The 14,604-nt window shown below is 43.0% G+C and overlaps 1 protein-coding gene across 4 annotated transcripts in view; it reads right to left on the bottom strand.

Moving 5' to 3' along the window:
- GLT1D1 (glycosyltransferase 1 domain containing 1) overlaps positions 1-14,604 on the bottom strand; it is a 116,858-nt gene that overhangs the window by 69,778 nt on the left and 32,476 nt on the right. For all 4 annotated transcript variants that reach the window (XM_032244169.1, XM_032244177.1, XM_032244170.1 and 1 more), the window contains one exon: positions 4,173-4,224. In XM_032244169.1, coding sequence (XP_032100060.1) covers positions 4,173-4,224 — 52 coding nt within the window. The remainder of the gene's footprint in view (positions 1-4,172; positions 4,225-14,604) is intronic.

Below are 14,604 nucleotides of genomic sequence, written 5' to 3'. Positions count from 1 at the left end.
AGACACAGAGCAGTGGGCCACGCAGGAAGAGGGAGGAGTCGTGAGTATCTCAAACACAACATGCCCCTACCGCAGACTCCAGCGGGGAGTGGGCAAGCAGCTCATTCCAATTAGGCCAGCACTAACATCCCAACTGACTTTTGAGCTCACCTGTATAGGACTGCACGTGTGACAGCCAGTGAGATCTGTCTTGCTTTCTATATTTTAATTTCCAAAAGAATTTTGATGAGTAAATATACACAAAGTAAAATTACCCTTTAGGTATTGCCTAACACAACAACTTCAGGAAGTCACTTTTCTTTAACAAGTGCCAAGGCAAAGTGGGTAAGTCAGGCCCCAGAGGTGGTGACCCAAAGTTTCCAGGAAAAAACAAAAACAAAAACCTCACTATAAAGATAACACTTGAAAACTTAGCTCATTGCTTGTAAAGCTTATTGATGCGCCATTATGACTGGCATTGTGCTTTTTTTTTTTTTAATTTGATAACTGCTTCAAGCAATATTTACTCAAACAGGATTTTTAAAATATAGCTTATAAATAAGTATTTCAGTTTAGATAACGTCCTCTTAGAAGAAAGCTTATTGGGAAGAGCGTGAAACAGGCATGAGGGGTTCTGAACCCAATGGAGATGTATTAAACCATAATCACTGCTTCTCCTGGTAAAACTCTCCATTAGGATATACATTTAATTTGTTCATCTTTTTTTTTCTTTTTGGTGAAATTTTTACATTTTCTGGTGAAATTCTGTTTTAGATAAAGCACCCTAAACTTGGACTAGAACTAGAAGTACTCATTTGCATTCTGAATATCTCTTACATATTGTAACAATAAATCAAAATCCTACAGAAGACACTTTCAAACTTTCCACAATGTGTATCTCACGATCAGAAATGTGCAGCGAATCAAATTCTTGAAAATGTCAAATCGATATTATAATATCAGAAAGCGACCAGCACAGAGGCTCACGCCTGTAATCCTGACATTTTAGGAGGCTGAAGCAGGAGAGCTACTTGAGGCCAGGGGTTCAAGAGCAGCCTGGGCAACACAGTGAGACCTCATCTCTACAAAAAATAAAAACTAAAACTTTCAGCCAGGTGTGGTGGCATGGGCCCATGGTCTCAGCTACTTGGGAGGCTGAGGGAGAGGATCGCTTGAGCCCGGGAGTTTGAGGCTGCAGTAAGCCATGATCATGTCACTGTACTCCATCCAGCCTGGGCAACACAGTGAGACACCTTTACCAAAGAAAAAAAAGACACTTAAAAGACATATTCTAATATCACAAACCAACACAGTAATGCCATCCCAAAAAAATGACCCACATTGATCACGAGTGCCAGGCACTAACAGCGTACCATGCTGACCTTGTGGGAGCCCACCGGGGTTGTACGTTTTACAAAGTAGATACAATGTCAAATTAAGGCTGGTACAAACAACACTAAAAAATAATGACTTGAGCATAAACAAAGGCATTTCAAATTAAAAGAGATAAAATACAACCATCTTTATTGAAATCCAATCAAACTAATTCGTGAAGAGTCAGCCAGAGATGGGTAGGCAATCACAAACCCAGCTCCCAACACAACGTTTGCATAAGAGCACCCAGAGGCTGACGTTCACTCGTGGGTTACAAACTCACCCTCATTTGGCACATGTCTGTTCACGTGTCGTCCACGATCAGATGCCATGTGAGTGAGTGTTTCAGAAATCCTGAAACAGAGCTCTCCTGAGCAACACGACAGAACCCCCCGCCACCACACGCGGGTGATCTAGGGCACGTGCAAGGCAGCTGGTTTGAAATCAGATGCGCTGTGAGTGTCAAATACACACTGGATTTCAAAGACTTCATACAAAAAAAGGTAAAGTATGTCACTAGTAACTTTCATATTGATGACCTGTTGAGATAATATTTTGGAATATAGTGAGTGTGTCGTAGGAAATTTGACCTTGACCAAAGAGAGACATGACCTGCACCCTTAGCTTCTGGGAAATGTCAAATCCAAATCTGATGGCCGGGTGCGGTGGCCCATGCCTGTCATCCTAGCACTTTGGGAGGCCGAGGAGGACAGATCACTTGAGGTCAGGCGTTCAAGACCAGCCTGGCCAACGAGGCAAAACCCTGTCTCTACTAAAAAAACAACAACAGCATGTGTTCAAAGGTTAATATTTGAAAAGCTAATACTTTGTATTTCTCATCAAGGACATTTCTAAGTGAAACTGGCTTAAGTGGGTGGCGGTGACTAATCAGCGAATATTGGCACAGATAATTAGCACCGATAATTAGCACAGATGGGGCCCCTGCCCTCATCAGCATTAAGGCAGCGGCGCCTTTACTCATCATTGCATTTTACACCATGAGGAAAGCCAAAAGAAAGCCTTTGCATTATTATTTGAAAAAGGCTTGACTTGGTGGAGGCCCTGAAAGAGTCCCAGGGAACCTCAGAGGTCCAGGGACCCCATTTTGGTAACCACTTGTTCGAAAAACTACCTTAAGAAGTCAGACAGATAGCCCAACAGGTAGGCCTGGCAAGGCGGCTCACGCCTGTAGCCCCAGCACTTTGGGAGGCCGTGGTGGGTGGATCACTTGAGGTCAGGTGTTTGAGACCAGCCTGGCCAACATGGTGAAACCCTATGTCTACTAAAAATACAAAAATTAGCTGGGCGTGGTGGTGCTTGCCTGTAATCCCAGCTACTCAGGAGGCTGAGGCAGAAGAATCGCTTGAACCCAGGGGGCAGAGGTTAGAGTGAGCTGAGATCGCACCACTGCACTCCAGCCTGGGTGACAGAGTGAGACTGCAGACAGGTACCACAATAAAACTAGAAGCCAGGATGCCTGTTGAGTTTTCTGATTCTGAGATTGACAAGTCATTAAACTGCACTAGCAAATACAGCCTCCATGCTCTGCCTGGGAAAAGTCTGACAAAACGGTTAAGACTCTGCGCGGTCAACGCGTGTGCAGCTTCACATTCACATGTGTCTAGCATCCTGAGCTTTCGGAAGACACCACGGAGGACTCAGCTCTCCCTTGCCCCAGTGCAGCAGTTTCCACCCCCACCATTCTGCAAATTGCAATTCCATAAAGAATGGGCAGAGCCTGCACATGATCAGGGCATAAGCCCTGTTTCCTGGTCCCTCCAACCAACAGGAATAACGCCTGCAAAAGATCCGAGCACACGCACTGCGCACAGTGGATGAGCTGGGGGAACACAAGCACTAGCAAGGCTGGTAGAGCAGGCTCAAAGCAGTTCCCACCACCGGAGACAGCAGCCTTGCCTGCCTGAGGAAACTGGCCTTTAGGTTTTTTCTTAGTTTTGCAGGCAGCAGCTCTGTGGTGCATTCACAGAGCTCCTTACTGAGAACTCAGCTGGGCTCCCACCGGCTCATACACCTGCCTTCTAAGTCACCGTGAATACAAAGTCAATAATTGAATTAACTTGTTGATCTACAAACTCCTGACTGTTTAAAGCTCTTTCCAATAAACAGTCCAACCCAGGAAATGACCTCTGCCACCTAACAGATAGTTTCTTTTATGTGCACAAGGTTGCTGCAACATTTATAGTGCAGCTGAGAAATCACCCGATCTGAGAACATTAAAAAAAAAAAAAAAAAAACAGGGCCAAGCACAGTGGCTCACACCTGTAATCCCAGCACTTTGGGAGACCGAGGCAGGCAGATCATCTGGGGTCAGTAGTTCCAACCAGCCTGATCAACATGGTGAACCCTATCTCTACGAAAATACAAAAAAATTAGCTGGGCGTGGTGGCACATGTCTGTAGACCCAGCTACTCAGGAGGCTGAAGCAAGAGAATCACTTGAACCTGGGAAGTGGAGGTTACAGTGAGCCGTGATCACGCCACTGCACTCCAGACTGGGCGAAAGAGCAACACTTTGTCTCCAAAAAAAAAAAAAAAAAAGAAAAGAAAACAGACAACACATCAAAAGATTTGGCTACTGGGCTATTTCTGTCATTCAGTAACAATATCGAAAACTATCCGGGATGTTTTAGGAGCATCTACACATACGAAATCAACCTATAGGAAACATAATACACTACTGTGGCCACAACAGGCATTTTCCATGGGAACACTGTCAGCTCTAACAGGACTGCCTTTCGGTTCTCCAATTCTGCAATTTCACCAGCACAACCACAACAGTACCACCAGATAAATACATACCCACTGCGCTTGTGCCATTTCCTTCATTGACTCTGTGAAAGCGACAGCAAATCTAGTAAACGAACAAAAATAATACAAACAATTAGGCCAGAATTCAATTAAAGGAACTATGAAACAGCTCCTTGGAACAAATTATGAGAGACAAGGTAAGACACTACATTTAAAATGCAATCAATCTTTATTACTTGTGGTCATTGGCCATTAGGTTTAATCTCAACTCGCATCAAAAAAAAAAAAAAAGTTGTATGTGCAAGAAGTAAACCAAATGAAGCTCAAAACTTCCTACTTTTTCTTTTCCTTCCACGCAAGTTCAGAGAGGCAGGGATAAAATCAAAAGCAAGAAATCAAGATGCAGGAGAGAAGCAAGGCACTAGCTTGGTTGATTCACCTGAACAGTCAAAGGCTGTCCGTCCGCTCCACTGGCTCTGCTAAGGGCAGACGATGGGGACACAATCACAATTTACTGAGTACACATGGGTGCTCAATGCTATCATCTCCCTCATTTCAATTGCTTCCTTAGGAAATGCACAAGCGCCCTCAAAACTAAGAACATGCTCAATGCAGCCTCAAACTCCTGGGCTTAAGTCATCCTCCTTCCTCGGACTCCTAAGTAGCTGGGGCCACACCACACCTAGCTAATTTTGTTGTGTTTGCCATGAAGTACAGGAGTTTTCATAGACACTTTTACAGGGACATGTGGAGCACATTCTTAGCTGGGAAGTTCCAATACTATCAAAATGTCCATTTTTATCAAATTACATGACAAAATCAATAATCCAAATCCGTAAGTGAATTTCCATTGAAATCTGACAAAATAATTTTAAAGTTTACCTATACATATAATTGGGTGTCAAGCAATCAGAAAATTTTTGATTAAGAAGAATTCAGGCCAGGCCCAGTGGCTCACACTTGTAATCCCAATACTTCGGGAGGCTGAGGCAGGAAGATCACTTGAGCCCAGGCATTCAAGACCAGCTTGGTCAATATAGGGAGAGCCCGTCTCTACAGAAAAAAAAATGTTTTTTAATCAGCCAGGTGTGGTTGAGAACACTTTTAGTCCCAGCTACTCAGGAGGCTGAGGCAGGAGGATCACTTGAGCCTGGGATGTCAAGACTGCACTGAGCCGTGGTTGTGCCACTGCACTCCAGTTTGGGTGACAGAGGAAGAAGAAAGAAGAAAGAAGGAAGAAGGAGAAGAAGGAGGAGGAGGAGGAGAAGGGGGGGAAAGACGAAGAGGAAGAGGAGGAGGAAGAAGAATTCAAAGATGAGACCTGTATTAACAGATATCAAAACACATTAAAAATATGATAATTACAACAGTGTTGGCAGTGAAGAAAAGATGGATCAAAACCAAACACAAGGCCAGAAACAGACCCAAATACAGTTCAGAATTTGACATAGCACTAAGTCAGAGAAGTGGTGAAGTACATGGAAAAAGTTAGTTTCCTACCGTATATCACAGATCCAAAAAGGTGATTCATGAGCTAAGTAAAAAAAGGTAAGACTAAAGGAAGTCCAGAATGACACACGTGAACAAGCAGCTGGCCTCGGCCTGGGAAAGGCTTTCTGTGCCTCAGAAGCTATGAAACTACTGGGTACCACAGGCAGGGTACGAAAAAGAGAAAGAAAAAGCTATGAAATTAATTCTAAAGATAAAAAAAAAGCTATGTTATGTTAAAATTAAAAGACTACTGAAATACCACAAATGTGCAATTGACATGGAAAAAACAGGAATATTATCCTTACTCAGGAGTTCTTCAAAATTAACAAGAAAGTCAGACAGCCCAAGGGAAACAAAAGGGAATGGTAACAATGGGACAGTCATAGGAGGGCAAATACAAGGACCACAAATGGAGGAAAAGTGAAATTTCTCTAATAAAGCAAAGCTAATCAGAATGATAGGAAAGCATTGCAACACACAGAAGACTGGCAGTTTGAAAAATAAAAATGCCCAATGCTGACAAAGGTGAGAAAATGAAAACATACACCTACTTGGTGAATTAAAATGCAAATATTCTTTCTGAAGAGAAATTTGAGAAACTGCATCAATATATTAGTATGTTCATATGGTTAGACCTTGCAATTCTACTTCTATAAATTCAACCTAAAGAAGCAATCAGACAAGTGCACAAAGACAGAAACTGATTGTTCTCTGTGGTGCTGTTTATAATAAAGATATAAACGTCCGATCTCGAAGAATCGGTTACAGAATTTATGATAGAATTCTATGCAGCCATCAAAACCATGTTTGGCACCTTAAAATTTTCAAAAATGTTCACGATGTTTTGTTAAATAAAACAGGTAGCATGCATCCACACACATAATCAAAGTACCAGAAAGAAAGGAGAGAAACAGAAAAAAGTATTAAAGGAAATAATGGCCAAAAAGTTCCCAAATGTGATGAAAAACTTTAATCTACACTAATTCAAGCTCAGTGAATTTCAAGTAAGATAAATTCAAAGAGATTTATACCCAGACATATCATGGTCAAAATGTTGAATGCCAAAACAATGAGAAAATCCTGAAAACAACCTAAGAAAATGACTCATCACTTATAAGAAACTGCAGTGAGCTCAACAGCTGACTTAACAGAAACAATGGAGGCCAGAAGGGAATGAATGAGATACCTGCTTAAACTATTGAAGGAAAAAAACAAGATTGTCAACCAAGAATTCCACACCCAAGCTGGGCGCAGTGGCTCACACCTGTAATTCCAGCACTTTGGGAGGTCGAAGCCCATGGATCACTTCAGGTCAAGAGTTCAAGGCCAGCCTGACCAACCTGGTGAAACTCCACCTCAACTAAAAATACAAAAATATTAGCTGGGCGTGATGGCAGGTGCCTGTAATCCCAACTACTCAGGAGGTTGAGGTAGGAGAATTGCTTGAATCTGGGAGGCAGAGGTTGCAGTGAGCCAAGATCATGCCACTGCACTCCAGCCCAAGCGACAGGAGACTCCATCTCAAAAAAAAAAAAAAAAAAAAAAGAAGAAGAAGAAGAATTTCATGTCCAGCAAAATTATATTTTTCCTGTTTTTTTAAAAATTTTTATGGATACATAATTGTTTTACATATATATCAGGTGCATGTGATATTTTGATATCACATGTGTATGAACAAATCATGGGTGACTGGACGACCCATTACCTCAAACATTTATCATTTCTTTGTGTTGGGAACATGCCAAATCTTCTCCAATTATTTTGAAATATATGATAAATTACTGCTAACTGTAGTCACTTGATTGTGCTTCCAACCGCTGGATCTTGCTCCGCTGCATAGCTGTATTTTTGTACCCATTAACCGTCCCTCTTAATTCCCTCTTCCCACAACCCCTCCCAGCATTCCAGATAAATAAAATAAGTAGCTTAAAAAGCGTGTGTGTCATTCCACCCAAATTTTCAAAAATAATAACAATAAAAATAAAAATATTGTCACAAACACACAAATATAAGTAATTAAAAGATCACCTAACAAAAAGCTAGCCATGGTTAAAGTACACATAAAGTTCAAAGGGAATTTGCTTTTCCCTGGCTTCTTCAGTACTTTTCAAAATTTCTACTGCATTGGGACAGCCATTTTTTTGGTTAGAAAGAAAATTCTTAACAAAACATTTTATGACATCAGGACTTCCAATCTTTCAAGACTTCCTGTAGATGATATCCATTCTCCTATCTTTCTTCCATATCATTATATCCCCTCTACCCATTATAAAAATGCTATTGTTTTTCTTACCTTAAAAATGACTCTCTTAATCCCATAGTCCCTGCTTCAATTACTGCCCTTTTTCTCTTTTCTCCTCGACAAAAAAAGCCGTGGTGTTACCTTGACTCAACGCCTCCAATGCGTCTCTTCTCATTTAAACCGCTCCAGGCAGCCCCCCTGACTGCACCATTGAAACTGCTCCCAAGGTCGCTAACGACGCCCATGTTGGTAAGCTGAATGGTTCAATCCTCAGTCTTCATCTTACTTGACCTATCCGCAGCAGCAGACACGTAGGATCTCTCCTTCCTCCTTGGAATGCTGCTCCATTGGTTTCCACCATACTGTTTCATTTCATCTAATGGCTACTCAGTCTCAGTCTCACTAATTTCTCTCTCTGATTTCTCAAAAGTGGAATGCTCCAAGACTCAGTTCTTGACTTCTTTTCTCTGCACTTACTCTCTTGGTGACCTTGCCAGTTTTCAGTTTTCAACAGCATGTGTATATTGACCAACAAACTGACCCTCCCCTGACTTGCCCACACTTCTACCTACTTCCTACCTCCATGCAGATGCCTCATACAAACCTTAAGCTTCATAACAATGTCAAATAATAAGAACCATATTTTTAGTGAAGAAATAGATATACACATAATTGTATATATGTACATACATTTCCAAGCTCTGTCTACTACGAAGGCTTACAAGAAATGATACTGAGTAAGCAATAAGCATGATCTTCATTTCTAAATAACATTCTCTAAAAAGCAAAAAAATATAAAGAAACCAGGAATCCTTTGAGAAAGAGCCACTTCCAGAAATAGGACAAGGGAGACAGGAGATGAATCAGAAACATTTTATGATGCCAGAAAGAAGAAATGTCCTCAGAAAAGAATGAGAGCATGTCAAAAGAACACAGGCATCAGCTCAAAGCATCTCCCATGGCAAATCTGGAACAATCTGAGCACCCAAATAAACAAAATTAGTAAGAGGTAACCTACAAAGGAAAATAAAATAAATACCATGAGTCCATGGTGTGTGTGTGTGTGTGTGTGTGTGTATTATTATTTTTTTTTTTTGAGATAGAGTCTCACTCTGTCACCCAGGCTGGAGTGCAGTGGTACCATCTCAGCTCACTGTAACCTCTGCCCCCTAGGTTACAGCAACTGTCCTGCCTCAGCCTCCTGAGTAGCTAGGATTACAGGCACGTGCCACCACGACCAGCTAATTTTTTTTTTCTTTAACTTTTAGTACAGATAGAGTTTCACTATGTTGGCCAGGCTGGTCTCGAACTCCTGGTCTCAAATGATCCACCCAATTCAGCCTCCCAAAGTGCTGTGATTACAGGCATGAGCCACAGCACTCAGCCCCCACGAGTCCATGCTGAATAACAAATACATAATCAAATAAGTAAATGAGATCAAAGGGGAAAGTCTTCCGTGAGGTAGAATTCCAGTTAATAAACAAGATGAAGTGCAAATGGAAAATCACCATCAGGCAAACACCGCAGGAATAATTACTGCAGAGGAGAATCAGGAATGGACGATTCCTCCCCAGTAGCAGGACCCAGAAATGGCAGGTTCTTCCCCCAAAAGGCTTCCCTTCCCCTGCCTGTGTCTGCCTCCTGCTTTCCCTTCTGCCCCCTCTACAACCCTGTCACCCGTCGAGGCACATTCCATGCAGGTCCCCTAGTGAAGGGAGCAGTACGGAAAGACGGATAGAGAGGAGACCATGCTGGACTTCGCACCAAGGCCCTCTTTCATAGTCCAAGCACCAAGGGGTGCTGACGGGAAGGAGGCTCGAACCCAGTAAGGGTGTTCTGCTGGCCTCAGTTACGAGAAGCTCTGCATTCGCTCCGAAAACTAACAAGAGATGCAGGGAAGCTATATCTAGGGGAATAGACTTCATCCTGTGAAAATAAGATAAAAAGGAAAGAAAAGGAGCTAAGTGACAATTGCCTGAGCCGGGCACGGTGGCTCACACCTGTAATCCCAGCATTTTGGGAGGCCGAGGAGGGCGGATCGCAAGGTCAAGAGGTCAAGACCATCCCGGCCAATATGGTGAAACCCTGTCTCCACTGAAAATACAGTAAGTAGCTGGGTGTGGTGGTGCACGCCTGTAGTCCCAGCTACCCTGGAGGCTGAGGCAGAATTGCTTGAATCTGGGAGGCAGAGGTTGCAGTGAGCCGAGATCACACCATTGCACTCCAGCCTGTGTGACAGAGCGAAACATGGTCTCAAAAAAAACCCAACCAACCAACCAACCAAAAACAATCGCCTGGCAATGGGCACTTCAGGGGAGTGTATAAACCTTCCTTTCCTGGGAAACTGAGAAACAATTGAACAATTAGTGGGGTGCAGAGGCACACAGCTCTAATCCCAGCACTTTGGGAGGCCAAAATGGGCAGATCACTGTGGTCGGGAGTTCAAGACCAGCCTGGCCAACATGGGGAAACTCTGTCTTCACTGAAAATACAAAAATTAGCTGGGCATAGTAGTGTACGCCTATAATCCCAGCTACTCAAGAGGCTGAGGCAGGAGAATTGCTTGAACCTGGGAGGCAGACGTTGCAGTGAGCTGACATCATGCCACTGCACTCCAGCCTGGGCAAAAAAAAAAAGAAAAATGAATAAAAATATTGTTAATCAAATGAATAAAAGAGAGTTTGTATTAAATGAAACACCTCAAAAATAGCCTCATAAACAGGAAAGATATAGCATACAGTAGGTTAAACGAGGTGAATTTGCTGTTTTGTAGGCATGAAACGGCTAAATATTGGGAGTTTCATAAGTTTTAAGCTGTAGGTATTTAAGCCCATAGATATTTTTGACAAAAAAAAAAAACACAAGTGAAAGTGAGTAAATCTATTTCAAAATGGCAGTGTTCAGCTAAAAGTACAAAAATGGTAGCTTTGTATTTTTCATAAGAAATGTGGTTTTTTTTAAATTTAATTTAACTTTATTATTTTCTTGGAGACAGAGTCTTGCTTTGTTGCCCAGGCTGGAGTGGATCTTAGCTCACTACAACCTCCACCTCCTGGGTTCAAAGCGATTCTCCTGTCTCAGCCTCCCGAGTAGCTGGGATTATAGGTGTACACTACTATGTCCAGCTAATTTTTGTATTTTCAGTGAAGACGGAGTTTCCCCAAGTTGGCCAGGCTGGTCTCGAACTCCTGACCACAGTGATCTGCCCCATCCTGGCCTCCCAACGTGCCGGGATCACAGGCATGAGCCGCTGCACCTGGCCAACAGTATTTTTTTCTAATACGGGCCTGGATGACCCCTCACCAAACAATTTCCACGGGTTTCAAATACTCTTCGTTTTGACATGGATAATATAATTATCAAGTGCTTATCACATTATAATATTTATAAGCCAAAAAGCTAAAACTAAAGTAAGTTCAAATACTACTATACGATACAGAGAAAATTTTTTTCAATACTAAAACAAACTTCAAAAATAGACCCTATAGGAAAAATACAACTATTTAAAAGCATTTGATTAAAAATGAAATACTTATAAAGCCAGACAAGCTCAACACTCTCTTTTACAGAAGAGAGTGCTATATTGTATTGGACAAGGAATCTCTGATTCATGCAGCTTTCCTGCCCACTAACCTTGATCAATAACCCCCCAAAACAGAAATCAATGTTTGCTTTAATAACAATGCAATGAAGAATACTAATCATAATACTATGAGATGGATTCATTCAATGTCATTTCTAGTAAATAGAATCATTTTCCTTCCATAAGGCAGTGCATTACCAACTACAAGAATCGAAAGGGAATGAATTTACAGACTGTAAGAACAACAATAAGAAAACCTGTAATAAAAGATCCCGTTTCAAGGTAACCCCGAAGTGTTTTAGTGCCTTTTGTTATTACAACACACAGACACATGCACACACGTGTGCTCAAGTTTGTGTGAAAGGAAATATCTTGGGCCCCCAAAATCACTAAGCTAAAGGGAAAATTTAAGCTGGGAATTGCTGAGGGCAAACCTGCCTCCCATTCTATTCAAAGTCATCCGTCTGCTCACTGAGATTAATGTCTGTCTCATTGCCTCCTTCGGAAAGGTTTATCAGAAATTCAAAAGAGTGCAAGCTTTCGTCTGTCACCTGCTTGTGCTCTGGAAGTCCCCTCCCTGCTTTGAGTCTTTCCACCTTTGCTTTCCAGACCAAACCGATGCGCTTCTTACATATACTGATTGGTGTCTCATGTCTCCCTAAAATGCATAAAACCCAGCCTGCCCTGACCACCTTGAGTTCCTGTCATCAGGACTTCCTGAGGCTGTGTCACGGGTACGCGTCTTTGAACTTGGCAAAATCGACTTTCTAAACAGTAACTGAGGCCTGTCTCAGGTTTTCTGGGTCCACACTTGCATTGCCACAACGGTATGTTCAGGGGTCCGCAGGAAGGACTAGGGTCCTAAATGCAGTGATACCTCCCAGTAACCCTGGTTTTCAGAAGCGAGATGGACACCTACATTACCAAAACGGGAACTGGAAGCTGCAGACAGAACTTTGAGTACTGTCCTTGTTATGGAATAGGGTGATCCAGCTACCTAAAGTCTTGAAGTGTCCCCAGTTTCCTGGCCAGAGCTTCCCAGCCATGAGGTGAGCCACAGAAAATTGATGGCTGGTGATTTATTGGCTTAAAATCAGTTACCGGTTTTGTTTTGTTTTTTCTTTTTTTTTTTTTTTTTTTTTTTTTTTGAGACAGAGTTTCACTCTTGTTACCCAGGCTGGAGTGCAATGGCGCGATCTCGGCTCACCGCAACCTCCACCTCCTGGGTTCAGGCAATTCTCCTGCCTCAGCTGGGATTACAGGCACACACCACCTTGCCCAGCTAATTTTTTGTAGTTTTTAGTAGAGACGGGGTTTCACCATGTTGACCAGGATGGTCTCGATCTCTTGACCTCGTGATCCACCCGCCTCGGCCTCCCAAAGTGCTGGGATTACAGGCGTGAGCCACTGCGCCCGGCCTGTTTTGTTTTTTACAATGATTCAAAGATTTAAAAGAGTTGAAGGGATAGTTAGACAGTACTGGTTGGGCCATCTGTCAACTTTGAATTCAGGGTTATTCTAGACCCAGGTGAGGCGTTCTTCTAACAGCAGCAGCCAGTGAGCACGTGGGAGGGACAAACTGCCCGGGACCCTCCACCTGCCTGGGGAACCCCGAGGAGGCCCACTGACCGCCTCAGAGCTTAGCAGAAAAGTTCTTTGTATGCATGTATAGTTAGTTCTTTTGATTGATTTTCCTCTTTTTTCATAATTTTTATATGATCATGGAAGATTCATATTGCTTTTATCATTCTTTTAATTTTTTATTTTTTTAATTAATTATTTTTTTTTTTTTTTTGAGGCTGAGTCTCACTCTTGTCACCCAGGCTGGAATGCAATGACAAGATCTTGGCTCACTGCAACCACCACCTCCCAGTTCTTTTTCTGTTGTTGTTTTTGGTTTTTGGTTTTGGGGTGGAGTCTAGCTCTGTCACCCAGACGGGAGTGCAGTGGTACGATCTCAGCTCACTGTAACCTCCGCCTCCCAGGTTCAGGCAATTCTCCTGCCTCAGCCTCCCCAATAGCTAGAACTACAGGTACACGCCATCACGCCTGGCTAATTTTTGTATTTTTAGTAGAGATGGGGTTTCACCATGTTGACCAGGCTGGGCTCAAACTCCTGACCTCAGGTGACCTGCCTGCCTCAGTCTCCCAAAGTGGTGGGTTTACAAGCATGAGTCACCGTGCCCGGCCACCTCCGGGATTAAGTGATTCTCCTGCCTCAACCTCTCGAATACCCCCAATTACAAGCACCCACCACCACTCCTAGCTAATTTTTATATTTGTAATAGAGACAAGGTTTCACCATATATGCCAGGCTGGTCTCGGACTCCTAACCTCAAATGACACACCCTCCTCAGGCCTCCCGAAGTGCTGGGATTACAGGCCTGAGCCACCACCTTGCCTGGCCTGCTTTTATCTTTATTTTAGTTCTTATTATTGCATTTGTTAGACGAAGAAATGGGAGTGATTTTTTTAATCAAGCCTTTCAACCCACTTTAAATTACTGTACAAATATGACAATTTTCTAAGTATGCCTTGTGAAAAGGCACAATGACAACAAATTTAGTTCAAAGATCATAATGGGCTTTTATCAGCAATTCTAGAATCGGGCAGCACCTCATTGTCTGAAACAGAATAAGTGTTCTGATGAGCTGAGCGGAGGTGGTGTGTTTTATAGACAGACACAGAAAACAAAAAGCAGACGGGCATTTCAGAGTTACTTTCCCTATACGGTTAAAGCAAAGGAGACTTCCCTATGACTGAAGTTGGCTGGAATCTCTCACTTTTTAGAAAACTGGCCCATTTCAGGCCGGGCACGGTGGCTCACACCTGTAATCCCAGCACTTTGGGTGGCTGAGGCAGGTGGATCACTTGAGGCCAGGGGTTTAAGACCAGCCTGGCCAAATGGCAAAACCCTGTCTCTGCTAAAATTACAAAAATTAGCTGTGTGTCGTGGCTGTAATCCAGCAACTCAGGGGCCTGAGGCACGGGAATCGCTTAAACCTGGGAGACAGGGTGCAGTGAGCCGCGATCTTGCCACTGCACTTAAGCCTTGGCAGCAGAGACTGTCAAGAAAAAAGAAGGGGAGGGAAGAGAAGGGGAGGTGAGGGGAGGGAAAGGAAGGAGAGGGGAGGGGAGGGGAGGGGAGGGGAGGGGAGGGGAGGGAA

Source organism: Sapajus apella, unplaced genomic scaffold, assembly GCF_009761245.1.
Source record: "Sapajus apella isolate SASKATOON/1434 unplaced genomic scaffold, GSC_monkey_1.0 scaffold2, whole genome shotgun sequence".
NCBI classification, from domain to species: Eukaryota; Metazoa; Chordata; class Mammalia; order Primates; family Cebidae; genus Sapajus; species Sapajus apella.
This window is presented reverse-complemented; position numbering and strand designations above follow the sequence as displayed.